This window comes from Betta splendens, chromosome 5 (assembly GCF_900634795.4).
Source record: "Betta splendens chromosome 5, fBetSpl5.4, whole genome shotgun sequence".
In the NCBI taxonomy this organism is placed as follows: domain Eukaryota; kingdom Metazoa; phylum Chordata; class Actinopteri; order Anabantiformes; family Osphronemidae; genus Betta; species Betta splendens.
Window position 1 is genome coordinate 18,003,070 of NC_040885.2, and position 19,077 is coordinate 18,022,146.

At 44.8% G+C, this 19,077-nt stretch overlaps 4 protein-coding genes across 8 annotated transcripts; all 4 read right to left on the bottom strand.

The window, feature by feature from the left end:
* Positions 1-178: 178 nt before the first annotated feature.
* pxk (PX domain containing serine/threonine kinase) lies at positions 179-12,365 on the bottom strand. Of its 4 annotated transcripts, none has more exons than XM_055509183.1 (19): positions 12,107-12,363; positions 10,541-10,591; positions 10,288-10,335; positions 9,274-9,460; positions 9,087-9,164; positions 8,906-8,979; positions 8,406-8,480; positions 8,093-8,197; positions 7,807-7,908; positions 7,461-7,622; positions 7,244-7,361; positions 7,064-7,142; positions 6,866-6,914; positions 6,711-6,788; positions 6,287-6,373; positions 6,022-6,085; positions 5,695-5,754; positions 5,123-5,151; positions 2,797-2,917 (listed from the first exon to the last, which is right to left on the bottom strand). In XM_055509183.1, the coding sequence occupies exons 1-18, from the start codon at positions 12,206-12,208 to the stop codon at positions 5,135-5,137; spliced, it is 1,536 nt and encodes a 511-aa protein (XP_055365158.1). In that variant the 5' UTR covers positions 12,209-12,363; the 3' UTR covers positions 2,797-2,917; positions 5,123-5,134. The 4 variants fall into 4 exon arrangements, with proteins under 4 accessions (XP_029007357.1, XP_055365158.1, XP_055365157.1 ...); XM_055509182.1 differs by having other exon boundaries at positions 2,804-2,917; positions 5,118-5,151; XM_029151524.3 differs by lacking the exon at positions 5,123-5,151 and having other exon boundaries at positions 179-2,917; positions 12,107-12,365.
* A 307-nt stretch (positions 12,366-12,672) lies between these two features.
* Positions 12,673-13,340, bottom strand: LOC114855987 (hydroxyacyl-thioester dehydratase type 2, mitochondrial-like). Its single transcript, XM_029151554.3, has one exon. It carries the CDS (start codon positions 13,338-13,340, stop codon positions 12,864-12,866), a length of 477 nt encoding a protein of 158 aa, XP_029007387.1. The 3' UTR covers positions 12,673-12,863.
* On the bottom strand, positions 13,289-14,778 carry rpp14 (ribonuclease P/MRP 14 subunit). 2 transcript variants are annotated; one of them, XM_029151557.3, is made up of 6 exons: positions 14,656-14,778; positions 14,303-14,451; positions 14,072-14,156; positions 13,779-13,855; positions 13,599-13,677; positions 13,289-13,428 (listed from the first exon to the last, which is right to left on the bottom strand). In XM_029151557.3, exons 2-6 carry the CDS (start codon positions 14,392-14,394, stop codon positions 13,372-13,374), a joined length of 390 nt encoding a protein of 129 aa, XP_029007390.1. In that variant the 5' UTR covers positions 14,395-14,451; positions 14,656-14,778; the 3' UTR covers positions 13,289-13,371. The 2 variants fall into 2 exon arrangements, with proteins under 2 accessions (XP_029007390.1, XP_029007389.1); XM_029151556.3 differs by having other exon boundaries at positions 14,303-14,470; positions 14,656-14,763.
* A 138-nt stretch (positions 14,779-14,916) lies between these two features.
* On the bottom strand, positions 14,917-18,415 carry LOC114855978 (monoacylglycerol lipase abhd6-A-like). The gene is made up of 9 exons (XM_029151543.3): positions 18,261-18,415; positions 17,435-17,565; positions 16,590-16,749; positions 16,374-16,487; positions 16,158-16,290; positions 15,928-16,085; positions 15,706-15,760; positions 15,473-15,573; positions 14,917-15,378 (listed from the first exon to the last, which is right to left on the bottom strand). The coding sequence occupies exons 2-9, from the start codon at positions 17,551-17,553 to the stop codon at positions 15,199-15,201; spliced, it is 1,020 nt and encodes a 339-aa protein (XP_029007376.1). The 5' UTR covers positions 17,554-17,565; positions 18,261-18,415; the 3' UTR covers positions 14,917-15,198.
* Positions 18,416-19,077: the final 662 nt, after the last annotated feature.

Here is a 19,077-nt window from a genome sequence, read left to right on the forward strand (position 1 = left end):
CATTGATCCGGCATCGATAAGATCACTTGCCAATAGTCATATAGACCAGAATGAATGAATGCCTGCTGGTTAAAATCATGATATTTATGGTCAAACGTCATCGTGTCATTTAAACAGTTGATGCATCTAATGTGTAGTAACTGCAAATAACACCGTTTATGAACGATTCACTCACAACTGAGCATCATCTTTGAATTTATTCTGCAAATTGTTTTCATCAACACAAACACACCTCTAAGACTTGTCTTTCACCCCTCATGGGTAAAGTGCTGCGGAGAAACATTCTTATACAATGTAATGACAACTCAACACAAGAAGTACATTGCATTAAACTGGATTGCACTGAAAAAACCCAAATCAATTTGGAACAAAAAAATCTCTGAGGGGTTAAAGTTGGTTTATAGTGATCAGAGTGATGCAGGATTCCTCTGAGCTTTAAATTCACAGCAAAGTGTTCACAAACATCTTGAGCACTTGGTTATGTTCAGGAACTCACAGGTGAAGGAGGTTCCTGGTTAAGAAGCACGACTTCAGAACACTGAAATATAAAAGGTTCAGGCTGTCAGAAGCTTTTACCCAAAACGCAGATGTCTTAAAACAGGCAGAAAGCTAAATCAGAGGAGAGACATGGAAAACCTTGTACTTAAAAGTGCTACAACTTTTTTTAGCAAATATTTCAAATATAATCTAGACTTAGCATCTGCAAATAGAGCATCTGGAAAATATTTGAAAGGTTTGTGGCACAATACACAATGTGAGGTCATTGTGGAAATACTTGAATGATATTTTCACCTTTTTCCAAATAAATCTGATAAGTGTAAACCTGCTGATCATACAGTGAGAAAACCGTTCACCAAGGCCTGCTAAATAGATGCCGATGATCCTCACTATTCTTCTGTTTGTGTAATGTTGTATGGTAGATTGCAGAATAGTTTTACAAACATTCAGGTTTCAATAGGCACAAGGATTCATATGGCACGAAAAATAAAATCTCTGCTGTGTAACAACATCATCTTTAAAATAGAGCTGATTTCCTTCTCTCCAGGCGGCCGACGACTGCAGATCTTGATTCACCCAAACTGTGTTACTGTCACAATGTTAATGTCACATGAAAAATCAAATGGCATCAGTGAGTCTGGCTGTAAATCAGCGATCACTGCATCAGCACATGCTCAGGGTTCCAGTTTTTGTCTTCTCTATACTTTTGTTTTTAGAGACATTTAATAATTCTTACATCCATGCATTTTGACAAAAATATGATGCATACTAAAATATTCAAGTAGTAATATTCATAAAACAGATGACAGTTTACCATAAAGTGTAAAACGTTAGGTTACCGCACTGCTGCAGAGTAATGGTTATAAAACAACAGCTGACTGAGCTAATTGTGGACTTTGATGGATTCTCACCATTTAACCGCAACTGTCTGCAGGGAAGGAAATGTAAAAACAAACGGAGGTTAAGTGCAAGATTAATGGGCTAAAGCCTGCAGTATTGTTCAGCATGAAAAGCTACAGTTAGCATAAAGATTTATTTTACACAAAGAGGTACATGTTCACGTCCTTTTAAACCTGCCACAGTGGAGGAAATATCATTTCAGATAATCTTCAGGCCGTTCTGATACGAGGGGTGAGCACTGGACTTAATTTGCTCTGGTCTACGAGCAACATGCAGAGAGTTCAGAGGCTGCTTCACACCCACAGAGCTCAACACAACAAAGAGTCTGGACTGAAGAATTCTGGCAGAAAACACCACCAAAATCAAAACACTGCATTTCTGATTCAGGGCAAACTAAACCAGCAGCAGGTGTTTGTCCCTAAGGTTTGTGTGGTTTTTCACAGTCCACAAAGTTCTCTTCTTATCAAATCATAATTGTGTATAATCATCATAATTTAGTCTTATTCCTACTTTTTAATAAATGAAACCTGTAAGGTCTGTGTATTCAAATCACTCTATACATGTATAGAATTTTTCAAAATTCCATTTCATGGGATTTGTCTTAATTTTTATAATAATCATTCAAGGAGATTTCTGGTAACAGAACTGGAGTTTTTTTGGTTCAGTATTGTTTTTAGAATTTTTATACAGAAATTACTTGATGATGGTGATTGTTTTCCTGGTATCAGTCACTGACACCGACATCCTGCAGTGAATCAGTCTCAGCGGAGGGTGGAGGCTACATGTCAAAGGTCAAAGATGTTCTAGAGGAGGACAAAAGGGTTTGGTCCAGTTGTAGGTTCAGAATCCAGACGGACCAGATGACGAAGATCAGAATAAGGATGTTTAGTTCTGGATCCAGGAATCTGAAGTTCAGAACCCAGCAGGATTAAAGTGGATTCAATCCATTTACGACCACTTTATTTTTCCCAGACGAAAAAAAGGCAGGCTGGTTGCCAAAGCCAGGAAAGTCACTCACACTCAGTCTATGCTGCAGCCTGGTGGATGATTCAAGCGACAAAGCAGTCAGAAAAGATAAACCTTCAAATTCCCAAGATTGTCAAAAGTAAAAAAAAAAAAAAACAGACTGAGGCCACGATTCCAACCAGAGCAAAAGTTTCAAAATAGAGCAGAAAAAGAAGATTTAGATTAGTGGTACGTGAGGGTTTTTTTTAGTGCTTTGCTTTCACATGAACAGATCCAGACCACAGCGGAGAAGCAGGTCGTGGTGCTGCTGCAGCGGCGGTCCCCAGGTCGTGTGTCGGTCCATGGAGTCAAACGCTGGGTTTGCTGCGGTCAACAGTCTGGGCCTTTTTCAGTTTTCCCTTACTGAAGGTCTGGATGGAGCTCAGCAAGGCAGCACGGCCTCCCCCCGCTCCATCTGAGGGGGACTGGGGGGCAGGAGGGGGGGCGCAGGAGGAGGAGGGCAGCATGGGTGGGGGTGGGGGTGGAGGGGGAGGAGGAGGAGCAGCCTGGGCTCCTGGATGACAGAAAAAAACATAAGGAGAAGGAGTGTGAGAGAACAACGACAGCATTGTCTGCTCGTCCTCAGCTACAGCAGGAGTTGGCTGCACAAAGATCCTGATTCACCTCAGGTTGATCTACTGAAAGTCGTCAGCAGTAACGTAACGCTTTCAGCTAACGGGAAATGGGTCTGCAGCGCCGGAGTCAAAGCTCGACCCGCAGCCGGGTGTTTAACACCACAGCAGGAGATTGGACCACCGTGGGTCCTTGATGGAAGGGACACCATAAACCTGGGGCCTAATGGACCAGAGGCTCAATAGAAACAGCAGCTGATGTCTGTTTACAGCTGATTTACAGTTACAACAGTGCCTCATGGCAGAGGAAGTCATGATGAGATTAATACCTCTGAAAGTCACCCCATGAAGTACAAATACTTAATATATTAGAAGTGTCCTTATAAGAAAACTAGTGCGAAGGAGCCTGGTTGTCTTTGTGAAACCAACACCCACAGGTCGGATCCAGGCTGAACTCAATCCACAATCAGTTCAAACGTTTTGTTGAGAGATTTTCATACTATCAATAAATGTTGGTCAGAATCAAAAGCTGGTATTTACACTTAAAAGAAGAATAACAAGGTTAAATGATTTTTCTTTGTGATAACTATAACATTACCCAAAAGCCTTGGTGGACGTTGCTACAGAAATGGACACGTGTGTTTTAAAATGTTAGGATTAATGGTGTATGAAGCATCCGGTGGCAGGGTGTTTGCTAAACACCTACTTGGACTGAGACTTGAATATATCTAAAGGTCACAACTGATTTAATGGAGGAGTGAACTGACAGTGAGCTGAGGCTGAACCTGCTGCATCTCCATCAGTTTGCATCACATAAACAATGCAAGCCATGGATGAAAGAAAAAGTTAAAGCAGAGGCCGAATGCTGTCAGCAGAGCCTCCAGACTCCAGCTGCTGCAGCATAAAGTGAAATATCTGCAGCGTAATGAAAGGACATCTGTCCCTGAGACAGATGGAAACCGATGCCAGAGAAACTCGTCACTGCAGCTGACAATTAGTAGAAAATGTTGGAAATACAATTTCAATACTATAAGGACTAATTTCCTCAGCGCAGACGAATTGTCTCCAGGACGGCTGTGCAGAAAATTAACTTTCATTACACGAGACATAGAAGCAAAACAAATGCAAATCCAGTAAAAATGTTCATCCAGAAGGTTTCGGTTTTGTTTGGTCCACAGCTCTGTAACAATGGGAGGAGAAACTCAAGAAAACTGATATTTCACTCCTAATAGCGCAAAATGAAAGAAAAATTACAAATTAAACATCAGCAGACGAAACAAACAGAACAAAACAGGAACTGAAGGACAGACATGCGACCGGACTGATCAAGCAGACGAACGGAACGGAACGAAACGGACAGAACACAGCCTTCAATGGGAACGGCAGCAGCCTGACGGGGTGTGGTTGTGTGTGTGTGTGTGTGTGCGTGCATGCGTGCGTGCATGTGTGTCATTGCAGATCGCGAGGTTGTTTTAAAGTTGTCGCTGCACCCTGGTCCAGACAAGCAGAGATTAAACAGACGTGATGCTTCCTCACGTTAGAGTAGAATATACTATGAGTCAAATCAAGGTCAAACACAAAGAATGTCTGATGATTTGATCATTTCAGCTCTCAGTAAATGGCCAAATGTTGTCACATCACACATTTATTTAAAAAGCAGTTTACTTACCTGTGTTACAGTAAATATTTTACATTGTAAGTATATTCAGACTAACTGTTCATGATGTTTGGATTCTATATATTGTTTAAACACATTTTTATACTCACATCTAATATCTTTGTTTATGTGGAAAGCAGAGTGATGTAATTCATCATCCTGTTCAACCCCTAAGAATAAAAACTAGTTGGAACTGAATATTAGTGCTTATCAATCACTGTCTGCACCATGTGCAGCAAAAAGATGGTGAAATTAACAGTTCCCAAGAACACCAAACGTCACCATTCTCAGGTAAATAAGGTCGCTCACAAAGCAGGTCTCCAGCCATCTGAGCTGGATGAGGACTAAGAACGCATGGCTGCAGCTTCATCCATGTGTTCAGCTGAAGCAACTTTGCTTGTGACCAGCTGCTTGTTGGGAAACCAGGGTGAACGACATCTTTAAAAGCCACCAGAGACCTTCATTATGGACATTATAACTCTTACTTTACCCACTGACACGTTCAGAATGGAGCATGCTCTATGGTGGAGACAGCACAGGAAGAAGAGAGAGGGAGAGGACAGTTAATCTGTTCAGTGATCAATCAGCATTTACACAGTAGCACCAGGAAAAAGAGGAGAGGAGACAAGGAGAGAGGAGGCGAGATGAATAAAGAGAGGACACAACAATACCAGGGTAGGAAGCTAAGTTACTGCATGCCAGTGAAATGTGCAGATCTAAACCAACACTAAAACAGACCGGTCTGTTTATGCAGCAAGAAAGACTAGAAGCTAAACTTTGAGACGTCACTCTCTGCAGTGTTATGTCTCGTGGAGTTCAGAGGAGACCACAGACAGATAATGAAGTGAAGGCACAAGGACTGTCTGACTGACTGATTATTATTATCCAAGGAGAAAGAAAAGGAATCAAAAGGTCAAGTTTATGTTTAGTCTTCAAAATCACACATTTTAGAGTTAATGACACAAATCTTGTCCCAAACGGAAGACACGAGGTGAACACACACAAACACTGTCCGACATATGGAGGAACTCATCACGACACACAGCCGACAGACAAGCATACCTGTTGTGGACGGGGGGGTGGGGGAGGACGGACAAGTGGGAGGGGAACTGGCTCCAGAACCTAAAAGCAGCAAGAGACAGATTCATTGCTATCAAATAGCTTCATGTGATGTTGACAAAAGCAGAGCAGGAAACCAACAATGTGTCAGGAATGAAGAGTAGCAGGTTGAGCTCAGACTGACTAATAACCATCCTTATGGGCTCTGACCGTCCAGTCACCTGCTTACTATAAAGACACCCATGCTTTCACAGTCAGGTTTCCTTTGCTATTTGGACGAACCAACAGCTGGCACCCTGTGCACTGAGGGCGGCGGCAGAACGGACCTACCAGAGTTATTGTTGTTTCTGACAGAAACGTCTTCCTCATTTTCATACGTTGACTGTCTGGACTTCTGCAAAGGCCCAAAAAAAGAGCAGCGTGAAACAAAAACACTTATTTACTGTACAAAGCTGTGTGTAATTATGTGTACTACAACATGCAGTACTTATACACAGTTACTTCAGACCAACTAACCTCGGACTCGGGCTTCTTTTCTTACTAAGTTTAAACAGAGCTGTGGATGAAGTGCTTCGTGTGCTTTGCATTCGTTTACCTTCCTCGCCAGAATCTTCCTCCTCTTCTTCTCCTCCTCTGAGCCGTGGTGGGACTGAGCTCGGGTCAGCCTCCTGTGCTGGTACAGCTTTAATCACACACCAATACAAAACATTACCATTATTAACAAATAAGGCACAATTCAGAGCGTCATTTTATAATCAGAAAGCCTGTATTTACTGTTTACAGTAATAATACAGAGACCAAGTTCCTGGAATCAGAACTCTGTTGTGCTGTTACAGGAAGTTCTTACACAAAGGCTGTGTGAAAATACAGACTGTTGCAAGTCTTATGTCATGGCAGTTGGTGGTCATCATGACGCTCACATGAAAAACAGTCCGTAATACGAGTGAAGCGTGACCTTTTCCAGGCTCACGGCCCTAAAAGCCCACCGGAGCAGCTTGTGATATGAATCAGACACGCACCACTCTCTGCTCCTCCTGCAGCTTCTTCTCCAGACTCTCCTTTGCCGTCTTCAGTGCCTCTTTTAACCTGCTGGGAACCTGTAGGCGATGAACAGGTTCACAGATCCACATTCACCTGTTTAAGCCCATGTCTGATGTACAATGGCTCCTCTTACCTTGATCTGGAGTTTTTCTGAGTGTTGGAGCTGGATGTCACTGAACAGCCTGAAAACCACAGAGTGTGAAGCGTCAGCATCTACTAAGGGGATTTTCTGCTTCCTTTTCCCCTTTCAGACCATTGTTTGTTGAATGTTTACAGAATGTGTACATTCATCATTTAAAGCCACGGGTCAGCGGTTAATATGTGAACTCACGGTGTCTGGATGAGATCCGCCACTCTGGGCATCCCACTCTTACATGCTTCTTTGGACAGAATGGACTGCAGCACTGACACTGGAAGGAAAACGCACTGGTTTTAACCCTGTACAGTCACATAAGGCGTGAAGGGATCTGTGTGTGTGTGTGTGTGTGTGTGTGTGTGCATGCATACATACCAACAGCTGCGTAGGGGACAGTGGGGTGCTGATCCACGGGGACGCTGTCTGGTGGATGGCCGTACGTCATCTCGTACAGTAAATGTCCAAAGCAGAAGACGTCGATGCTCTCTGTGGTCTGCAAAAAAAATCGAATCGTTTTCAACAACAAATGCAACAATTCAGAACAAACCTAAGCACAAGGATCCAGGCTCATTTAAGTTCAGGGTCTACGTACGTTAATCTTCCTGAACTGGGTGAAAACCGGCCGCAGCATCGAAGGAACTCCCAGCATGCCGTTCTCCACGTCCATGAGTCGACACACGCCATCGTCTACGAGCACGTTGGACGAATGGAGGTGACCGTAAAATACACCCCCGTCATGGAGGAGCTTCAAGCCCTGCGCGCACACACACACACACGCACACACACACACACACACACACACACACACACACACACACGCAAAGTAAAGATGACACGACAAAATCACATCATAAGATGTTAAAAACTGTAGCCGGTGTGTGTGTGTGTGTGTGTGTGTGTGTGTGTGTGTGTGTGTGTGTGTGTGTGTGTAATTATACCTCCAGGATTTGACGGCCGTACAGTTTAATGTGAGAGAGTTCAAGGCCCTGACTCTTCTTGGGATTACAGTACTTCTTTAGGTAAATCTCTCTTGGCTTCACCTGGGAGGAGGAGGGAGGAAAAGTTCATGGAACCATCTATTAGTACAAAAAACACTTGAGTTTATTTATTACAGAACTTTAATCAATGTGTGTTGTTTTTAATTGTGCTGATAAATAAACTAATTTCATTGGTTGTGTTATCATAAAACCCTAACAACACTGGTGCGGCTGTCGCTCACTGTACCTTACAGATGTGGTCTTTCAGAGATCCTCTCTCACTAAATGGTCGGATGAGCAGAGCTGAAGACTCACTGGTGCTGGAGAACAATAGTGGATAAAGGTACGGAGTCTGGAGAGGAAGAGGAGGAGACGTCCATTCAACATATTTGACCCGTATCTGAACCACATTAATGACAGTTGGCTTTAGCAGAAATGTGGCTTTTTAGTTTTTAATTTAATTATTACAGAACATAACATTTAAGACATTCATCCGAACTGATCATTTTTCAACACATTAGAGGAAACAGCTCAACGCGGTGAAAGTGGTGTGTACGTACAGAAAGGCCGGTTAGCAGCTTCATGGCTGACTGCAGGTCTTTGTCTGACAGGAACTTATCAGGACCCAGGTCCACCTGCAACACGCACACGCACGCACACACACACACAGGCACGCACGCACACATTCACGCACGCACACACGCACAAAAGAGGAATTAGTATTTTTAGTATTTTGATGATTTGAATTTTTCACTTTAGTTGTTTTACTTTCGTCTTCTTTCAACCTGAGTCAGGTCCTTTGACGTATCAGACTGAAATGTGAGCATTGAGATGGTTTATTTTATTGTTTGTTACTGATTGTTGCTTCTGACCTACAAAAAGCTTTCCTATTATAAAACCAGGACACTCTGCATGTGACTGTGTAGTTAATGTTAAATCTATTCTCACTTTTGCACACAATCAATCTCCAGCTTTATGTGCTGCCCTTTCAGCCGTCTGCAGGTGAACCAGTGAAACCCACCATGAAGGACTCAGCGTCCACCTTGTAACTGTGACTCACCCAGCTCAGCAGATCTTTCTCTTTGGGCTGCTCTTTGTTTTTGATCAAAAAATATTTCTTCCTGATTCTCCAGCCTGAACAAGAAAGAGTGATATCTCATTGTATTTACACGCATGATAATCTATATAATATTATAATAATCAGACTGAGGGTGACTTCAGGCATTATAACAGGGTCTTACCAATGTCTCTGAGAGGTTCCAACACCTCCCACTTTGGATCTGACCTAAAGAACATGGAGACCTGCTGCAGGGCGATCTCTGAGAAACATACAGACAAAACACACGTCAAATAGCAACATAATCAAGACAATGACAGTGATGTTACTTCCACCTCAGAGGGGAAGTTGAACACAAGGAGGAAACAAACCTGTGTAGTTTGTAGAGTAGTTGTTGGGGTCCAGGAACTTTTTGACAGAATGGGAACTACAAAGCAGGGGATGCTGGGTAATAGAGTCCAGATACGCCTGCAGTCCTCTTTGCCTCTCTGCTATAAACTCCCTGTCCATGTTCCCTATCAGTTTTTTAGGCGGAAGAGGGAGCGTGATGCCACACACCTGTAGAAACAGAGGATAAAATGCTTTTCTTAAGTCCATTCATACGTTTTCCCTTTTATTTACACTTAGCAGGTTTGTCCCGGTTCTGCTGCATGTGGACTAAAGATCAGAGGCCGGGGTCAGAGAGAGGGAAGCCAGCAGGAAACGAGCAGACAAAAACCTCAGCAGAAACTTTGCAAACGTCCCGTTATCTAAGAATAATGTGACACGAAAGACGAGTCGACAGATTACTGCTGCTTTACAGAGGACAAAGAAGCAACAGCTCCAGCCTGGAGGACCTCAGAAGACGCCCTCTGGTTCTGGAGGCTCTCTGTAAAGCTTTATTATTAATGTTGACTGTCTGTCAGATAAATGAAGCTGATTGTTGTGAAGCTGTTTTCAGCCATGACGTTCCTCTGAAAGGTTTGTTTGTACAGGGGTGAGATTCTTCAAATTCTCTTGGTTAGTGACAGTTGTCATGAGAGCTTTGTAGCAGGGCGTCTTCATGGACCTCTAAACACGACATCAGGAGCAAATAATTAGACAGCAACCAGGAGAGGAACAGCTGGAGCCTGTTTTAACAACCGTCGTGTCGGAAACGGGAGGATTGATTACAACAAACCAGGATGTGTGAAGCTGAGGTCGTGTTTGTGTAACGGATGGATTCTATTCATGCCTCAGTCACAAGACTTTCCCACTGAAGACATCCACTCTCACTTACTACCTACTATGGCAGTAAACTTCCTGTGATCTCCTGATTAATCAGCTAATTGCTGTGTGAACTATTTCTCAGCTCTCTACACTCATTCGTGTGTTAAACGTCCAGAGTCGTGAGGGCTGTGACTCACCAACAGGCTGCTGTTGAGGACATCAAAGTCGCTGTATCGCCGAATCACCTGCAATACAAACACTTTCAATTAGACCAAATGCATGGAGGACTAGAATGAATAAACACATACTGACACTTTACACCTCTTCAATATAATCTGATACAACTGTGAATGAATGAAGCCTACTTTCATTAAAGTCATAGTGTGGAGTTCAACCTAATCACTGATCACTGAGGCTGTAGTTTGTGCTGACGTGGGACTGTTTATTTACCTGCCAGCTGTTTTCTGAGGACACACCTCTCTGGACACGGATGATGTACTCCTGACAAACAAAACCAGTCCAGTAAGGTTTTCCATTATTTCATTGTTTCAAAGCATTATCGTGTTATCTTCTTTTTATGCGATTATACTAAAAGGTTCACACGTGACTCCAACAAAAGATGCAGTGTAAAATGTTTCAAAATCCCAAATAATGATGGATGTTATTTTGAAAACAACACTCAGCGTGTAAACATGGACTTTATTCTAACCCTCTGGGTTAATTCCTGGTTCTGGCTGTAATCTGAGAGCTGAGCTGCTTCACAAACTCTCAGGACTCGGGGTGTAAACAACCAAAGCCTTCACATTATGTCCTGTAACTAAATACAATCTGAGGGAGTGAAAGTGAAGGATTCTTAGAAACACAGCTGCTGGGAGGTGTTTGCCGGTGGCAGCAGCATGTGTATAGATTTACTGCCCTTTAAACAGTCACAATCGAAAATATAGTGTCCTACATTTATACAAACTCAGTGACCCACACAAGACACATAGTTCACGTGTTTATTACGGATTCCTTATAAATTACACAAACAGAAAGTCAGTCATGCTGTAGAGTATGTGTCAATAGATGCTAAGTTTACTACAATATGTTTATTCATTTCATTAGGAAAGCAGGAAGTAGCTTCTATTAGACTTTCTTTAGGTCCGTGACTCTTAATTAGTACCTAAAAGGAAATCATGATTAGCTTGTGGCTAGAAGTTTTATGAATCTTCGTTTAGTTTCACAGTAGAGCTCTGTTCTCAGAACTGAGTTGATGTTGGAGACACAAGTTCTGAAAAGCCTCCTGACACGTTTGTCCTCAAGCCAATATACATGATCTATTTCTGCATTCACTAACTGAAAGAGTTGCAGTAATGCGCACATAACTATGATTTCTATGAGAGAGCGTTTGTGTGAGCAATGGGATGTCTGACGTTAGCATGCTAAGCTAACCGTCCGCTCAGGTGATGCCAACAGGACTGTCAACAACAACATGCGTCCATTCTCGGACAGAGCGCGGCCGCCCTGTTTTAACAAGTTCTACATACACTAATCTCTTTTAGATGCTTTGTGAGGAGTAAACATTAGTTAGTTTCGCGTCGATTGGCTTCAGTCGTTCAGTGTCACAGCCTCGGTTTCAGTCCGACTGTCAGCAGTTTTCCAGTGGCTGCTACCAGGAAATTGCTTAATCAGTGACAGCTCCACGGCCACTGCCCGGCTGCCTGTCCGACAATGGGCCGAAGACGCCGCATCCCTGCAGGATGACGGTCACCTGATAAACGCTGATGGGCTTTTACGGCCGAACTCCAGCCCTGACGTCGCTCATAAAGGCAGGTTTGTGACTTTAACAGCACCAACGTAGAAGGGAAAGCAGATGCTCCACTGCCAGATAATGTGACGCAACGATGGACAACGTTTATAAAACGCAGCTCAATTACAAACACATCAGCAGCAACAGCTTGTGCGGAACCAGTGGCGCAGGTTCTGCGCCCAAACCGCAGTTTATTGCAGCCGTAACGCCGTCTATCTCTCACTCACCGTGTGGGACTGCAGGTTCTGACTGGCTTCGATCACCGCCGTCAGGGGAACGGTGTCATCCAGCAGCAGCCTGCCGGGGACGGGCTTCTCCAGGAACGACATCCCGGAGGCTCAAGAGCGGAACTCTGGTCCTAACAGTCCGTCCGTCAGCGCCCGAAACCGCCGGAACGAGCCAGAGGCGGCTCCCGCTGAGCGCAGGAGAAACACCAGCAGCGCAGGAGACGCGAACTAGCTGTTGAACGCTAGCGTGGCGTTGCTTAGCTTTACCGTAACGCCAGACAACACTGCGCAGCGAGAGCGGGGGCGTCATCACGTTAGTCGTCGATGTGAAATGGCGCTGAGGTGCAGCAGCGCCCCCTGCTGGTGCGGAGAGAGAATGGTTCAGATAAAAACAATATACAGCCCCGAATGTGTCCTGAGAGCTTACTAATTATTTTATTTACCAGTGTTTCTCTATGTTCCTGTCTGTTTAGCACAATCCCTTGGCTTCAGGACATTCATGGCACTATATAATTAAAAGAAATAACAGGCAGATTATTGAACGGTTTCACTTTATTCCATTTTGAGCAGAATCAATAAATGTTAACTTATAAATCACGAACTGATGGACAAAACTGTTCAGTAACTGTGTGGCTTCTTTCGCAAAAAACAAAAGCAAGTCAACATGACAAGAGTCAACATGAGAGTCAAATCCACCACAGAAATGTTACAAACCAGCCCTAATCCCTGACATGCCAGGGTGACCTCTGACCTCTGTTCATTTACTGGCCTGATCCTCAGGCATCATAACCATCACCTCCCCCTCCATCACCACCTTGTCCTTGACTGAACATTTCACAGCGATGAAGGCAAAGGACATTTTAATCTTGCGGATCTCTGCTTCTGCCAGAACCTCCTCTCCCACATACAGTGGTGCCGGGAACCTGATCTCTTGGTACAGGAAGATGCATCCACGACCGGGCATTCTGGTACCCAGCACGGCCGAGATCAGGCCATTGATGAGGACACCGTGAACAATAGGAGCCTCGAAAGAGGTGGTGCGGGCGTAGTCTGGGTCCAGGTGGAGGGGGTTGTTGTCACCTGTAAGCTCAGCGAACAGTTCTACATCACGGGGAGAAAACGCTTTGGTGAGGGAGGCTCGCTGTCCGATGTGGAGCAGCCGCCTGCAGGAAGGAGCAGCAGGGAAGGATGAAAGACACAACCAGGGTTTAATTATGCTCCATCTGAAAGTCATCCTGAAGAAAAATGATGTTCCTTCTCCTGCGTCAGTCCAGCTGCAGCTCTCGACTGTTTCCACTCAACGCCAACAGGAAAGGAGACACCTGAAGAGGAGATGAGACAAACCATTCAACCTGAGCAACAAGGTGGAGTTCCCCCTTCAGTCTGAGAAAATATCACCAAGATGCGATGTTTTGAATTGTTCTGCTGATGAACATATATTTTTGCTCGAACAGGTCTTGGTAGAGGATGTGAATGAACGCAGTCTACCAACCTGTAGCACCCTGAAGGCACAGGCCTGGTTCTGGTAGAAGCCGTTCAAAGTCAAGGAGCTCCACAACTTCACCAACCACCTGAAAACACAGACACACACATAATAAAAATATATATTCTCGTTTTATCCACCATCTCTACCAGTGTTTACAGTTCATCCTCCTGCTACTTCTGCACTTACTTGCTGTAAACACGCAGCACAGCAGTGAACGTGTCTTCATCGTACTTCAACAGGTCAAAGTTCAACGCTGCTCCCACCTAACGAGCATAAAAACAGATGCATAACAAGAAAACTAGAACATTATTAAACATCATTCATTTAAAACTCTGCCCTGGTGTGAAGCTATATTACCACCACGCCGTGCACGGTCAAGGTCTAAGACATTAAGACTAAGCCAAAGTATTCATTTGATTCATACAGCATCAGGCACGATGAGCTGAACGCAGAACTAACAGCAGATCTGATCCTCTCACCTCTCCATAAAGGGTCTTCAGACCTGTGATGATGAACTGCTTCAGTTCAACTGCACTCAGTTTGGTGGACTCATCCTCCAGCACGCTGAAAACACAAATATCTGTGATGGGTGGACACGTGCAGACCAGCATGCACATATTAAATAGATCTACACAGCACTGAGCACATGAGTGCTTGTAGCTGAAAATAAAGTGAGTTGACTCTTAAATGCATGAGATTCGGTGACTTACAGGCAAACCTTCATGTAGTGGTACGGGGAGGCGTTCTTCAACACAACCCGTTGGAAAACAGCAGCTTCGCCCTTTTCCTCGTCTCGTCTCATCCTATTAAACCATCGGTGGCTTCTTCTCCCTCAGGTGTCGAGCAGCGGGTCCGTCCGCTGAGATCACAGCAACAATCTGAGCAATTGGCGCAGTTTACGATATGAGAACATTACTTCAGTTTTAGCTAGGTGTCCTCAAGCTAAACTAGCTAACGGGATTAAACGAAGCTAGCATTAGTCACGCAGTTAAATGTGCTACTGCCAGCGGAAAAGCGGGTGCTACTGCTGTAATCCTCAACCCAAACGAACAAACTCACTCACCAGTAAACAGACAGAAGTTATCAACGTCCAAACTTTGGTCCAGCATGTGCTGCGCTGTCTTTTCATGTGCGCATGCGCGTCACGTCAAATACGCGTATATGACGTGATGCACCACTCTGCCTTCAACTCTGAACATCCAGGGGTTTCATACACAATCATGTTAATCTGTATTTAATTGTAGATGGTAATAAAGTGTATTTTACGTTACGCCCCTAGTTTTTTAAATATATTAAACAAAAATGAGACAAATCACCTGCAGAACACGTCTTACTCAGAATGTATTATTTGTGCATTGTGAAGTTAAATGTTCAGTCAGATCACAGCAGAAGACAATAACACCTTCATTCAAATGAAATGAGAAACCTAAATACAGTTAAATCTGAATGAATGTTTAAAGTACATCATGTTGACTGCTTTAGTTTCTTTTCAACATTGTGCGGGTTCAGAACAGGTTACAGCTGTTAAAGTGCATCATTATCTTCATTGAGCCTCTGCTCCTCATCTTTCCTGAACACATCCATTAGCACAGCTACAGCCTTTTGTTCAGGAACGTTTCTTAGCTTCCCCTGTATTGAATCCCTGCGCAGCTATAAAGTCCATGATGAGGTTGGCGGCCTTTCTGGGCCGCTCCAGCGACACAGAGTGGCCACAGTGCTCCAGCAGCTCCAGCCTGGAGCCTGGCACCGCCGCCTGCAGCACAGCCGCCCCCGAGACGTCCAGCACCTGAGAGACAGACACGCTAAACCACAGGGCAGCGCTCATCCTGCAGCACCGCTCATCTGACCTCATATGTATGTGTATTTACTGCGTCACTAACCCGGTCTTCTCGTCCCCAGATGATCTGCAGCGGTGACGTGATCAGATGCATGTGCTCCTGCAGCGCTAGGCGAGACTTCTCCTCGACGATTTCCATAAACACTTAACACACATGCAAAACAGAGGATAAAAATGTATGTTAATAATAAAGAGTAAAAACATGTGCTGCTAATGATGCTAACGCAGAGGTCTTAGTTCATGTGTGGGACCAGTGCTTCATGCGTTGCCACTGACATTCTTTGTAGAAACCATTGTTGGGCATCCTGTTGTCCAGCAGACCCTTCAGGACCTGACACACACACACACACACACACACACACACACACACACACACACACACACACACACACACACACACACACACACACACACACACACACACACACACACACACACAGATCAGCCCCAGCAGCAGTGAGTCGCGTCAGGTGGACACGATGGGCTCATGAGCGTCACCTGTCGGGGCAGGTTCAGAGGGTTGTGGCAGCAGAGTCTCAGCATGTCCTCCAGCTGCGGCAGAGAGCTGGGAATCAGAGGGATCGAGTCTTCCTGCTGCGTTTTCTCCAGCTCCTTCAGTCGACTGACGAACTCAGAGTCTTTGGGGTAAATCAGACCTGGAGGACGAGTCAGGGGGGAGTTTAGCCTTCAGCACCAGCCTGGTTTCACACAGTCTGTGCTGATCTTACCTGCCGGGCACATCAGGGTGATGCTGCACAGAGAGGAGGGGTAGGTGGCAGCATACACTCCTGCCACGTTCCCACCCATCGACGTCCCAACCAGATGGAAGGGTCTTCTATCCAGACCAATGCTCTGCACGAACTGCACAGAGAGACAGAGGCGTCAGCGCCGACGTGGGGAGGATGTGGGCCGGGCTCACGCTCCACAGGGAGAACCACGCGCACCTGGTGGATTCGGGCGACCTGGCCTTTGATGCTGTAGTCGTTGGCCCCGGTGCGACACGTCCCCTCGTGGCCCGGCATGTCCACACACACCACATGCTGGTCTCTGGGGAGGTGCTGGTGTGGAAAACAAGCACATCCAGTCACATATTCTCAGTTTGATGGTTCCGCTCCCCCCGTCCTGCTGTCTGTCACCCGTGGCTGGGGGCGGGGCCTCACCTTGACCACGGGCAGCCACATGTCCTTGCTGGCAGAGAAGCCGTGCAGCAGCAGCAGCGACGGCGTGGGGCCCTGAGGCGTCCCACGGCTGGAGTAGCAGAAGCGGTAGCTTCCGCTGTAGGAGTAGCGGACCAGCAGCCCCAGCCTGCGCCGGACGTACCTGCACAGACGACACATGAATCACACGGAGTAAATGCGTGAAGGGAGGTTTCAGCTAAGAATTGAACCTGACAAACCACGAGATCAATGGAGTAAAAGCAATAAACAATTTATGAATGAAAGAAATATTCAACATTGTTATTTTTCCTTCAACGTTTTAATACACCATGTTACTCATCCAGTTGTGCTTTCATTGTTCTTTGTGTGTGTGTGTGTGTGTGTGTGTGTGTGTGTGTGTGTGTGTGTGTGTGTGTGTGTGTGTGTGTGTTACGACACTACTTTTATAGCTCAGATAAAGTCCAGAAGGTGAGTTCAACTTTCACCTATATGAACCTACGTGTGCCGTCAGCAGAGTAACACTGCACTAACAGTTGCACTAACACAACTTGAACGTAACAGAGTCGACAACTAGAAGATTATGTGTTTCAAGCACAATTAGGTTCATTATTGTAGTTTACAAATTCACACACGTTCCTGTATTGGTGCAGATAGAATCTGATGAGTGTCAGCTCATTATGTAACGCCCTCTCATTATTATCAGACAACTCATGAACCTTTCCTCTTTGTACATGAACTGAAGGATTTAAATATTTAATCCACCTGATGACATCAGATGTCTTTAATATCTGCTGACACATTAACCAAAGGCCAGTCAGCGTCTGTCGCTCTGTTCAGGCTGTTTTTACCAGTTGTAGGCTTTGATGAGAGCTCCAGGCCAGAACATGAAGAAGGCGCCGAAGGCGACGACTGGGACGACCACAACGACTGCTGCCACCATTAAGGTTTGTCCAACACGGAAGTCCATCACTGCTGACTCCTTCAAGACAAAGCACAAAACACACAAATATCAGTTTAATCACCAAATTAACCACCAGAGTGACATAATTATTCTATGAATCAATTTATGTCAGTGTAACATGTAGTGATCACACACTGGTCTCATCTTTCACACAATTTTTCACTGTTTTCAGTGTGTTGGAGCTAAGCCACGCCCACTGCGATGACGACATAATGTACAGGTAAAACCTGGTTTGGTTCAGTTTAATGTTGGATTAAAGAAGACGAGAAAAAATTAGTTCCAATAATTGTCGACTTGTAAGATGATCTGAGTCTTAGAGCGAACACAGGTGTACGACGCAAAGCCCATTCATTTACGGAGACACGGAGTAAAACGTAGAGTTCCAGTAAGAACCGTGAGTAACACTGGAGTTTAGCAACAATAAAGAGGCAACTTCCTTTAACTGCTCTCTGGTTTCCTGCTGTTGAATTATCGATGTTATTCAGAATGTAAAGATAAAGAACCCATTCAAAACGGCGGAATCAACCGAGGTTGGTTTTAGATACATTATATTATACATATACATATTTACACATATTTACTCATATTTATATTTGTCTCGTGTCAACCTGAAAACGTCACGTTTCATGTCGGACTCCGCAGCTCAAACAAACGCCGCAGGAGGAACTAGAAAAGCATCTGCGCCAGTTTGGTCGTAGCGCGTTTATTATCACCTGTGCGGGAAGAAGCTCCACTGCAGCGGTGCGAGTCCGGCTCGAGCGGCGGCTGCTCTGCGCACACTCCGCTTCCCCGTTCACCCACTAATTACACAACCGCCTTTGAACTGCGCTCTGCCCCGCTATCCGAGGCGCGCTGCGTTCAGGGGCCGTCGGAAAGTCTAAGACGTAATAGACGGCTCTGCCACGCAAAGCTACAAGTAAAAAAGCAACGAAGCCTGCTAATATAAACCAAACACAGGCGTAGATCTAGTATCTGCTGGTTTATGCGTGTATGCACTGCAGGTTCAGAAGTTATAAAAATAAAATTAAATAAATTAAATACATCTGGGGACCGCATATGTGTTCAGTGTCTCGTTAATTGTGAGACAGACACTAGTCCACGTACTTGAGAAGAGTTCATAGAGACAGCAAACAAGGTTGAAAAGCACGTGACCAGAGTTACATATCAGGACCAAGGAGGCAGAGAGGTGAGTTAGAGGCCGATGAAGAGGCGCAGACAACACAACCAAGGCAGAGGACAGATAACAGAGAGGAGGTGAATCATCTACAGGTCCTTTCATCTGCAACTTTACAAACCACCTGCACTTCTGTCTATTTTAGAGCACGTCCATGTGAAAATACAGATACAAATACAGATGAACTGTATAAAAAACACAATCTTCTTGTGACGACTCTGTTTTGACTCAGAGGAAGTGGTATATTTGTGTTACAGATCCCGGCTCAATCCTCCGCGATGACGCCAGGTGCTATTAAAGGCCATAACACTTAGCAAACCAAAGAAATCTGTTTGTACTCGGGACTAAAAATACCC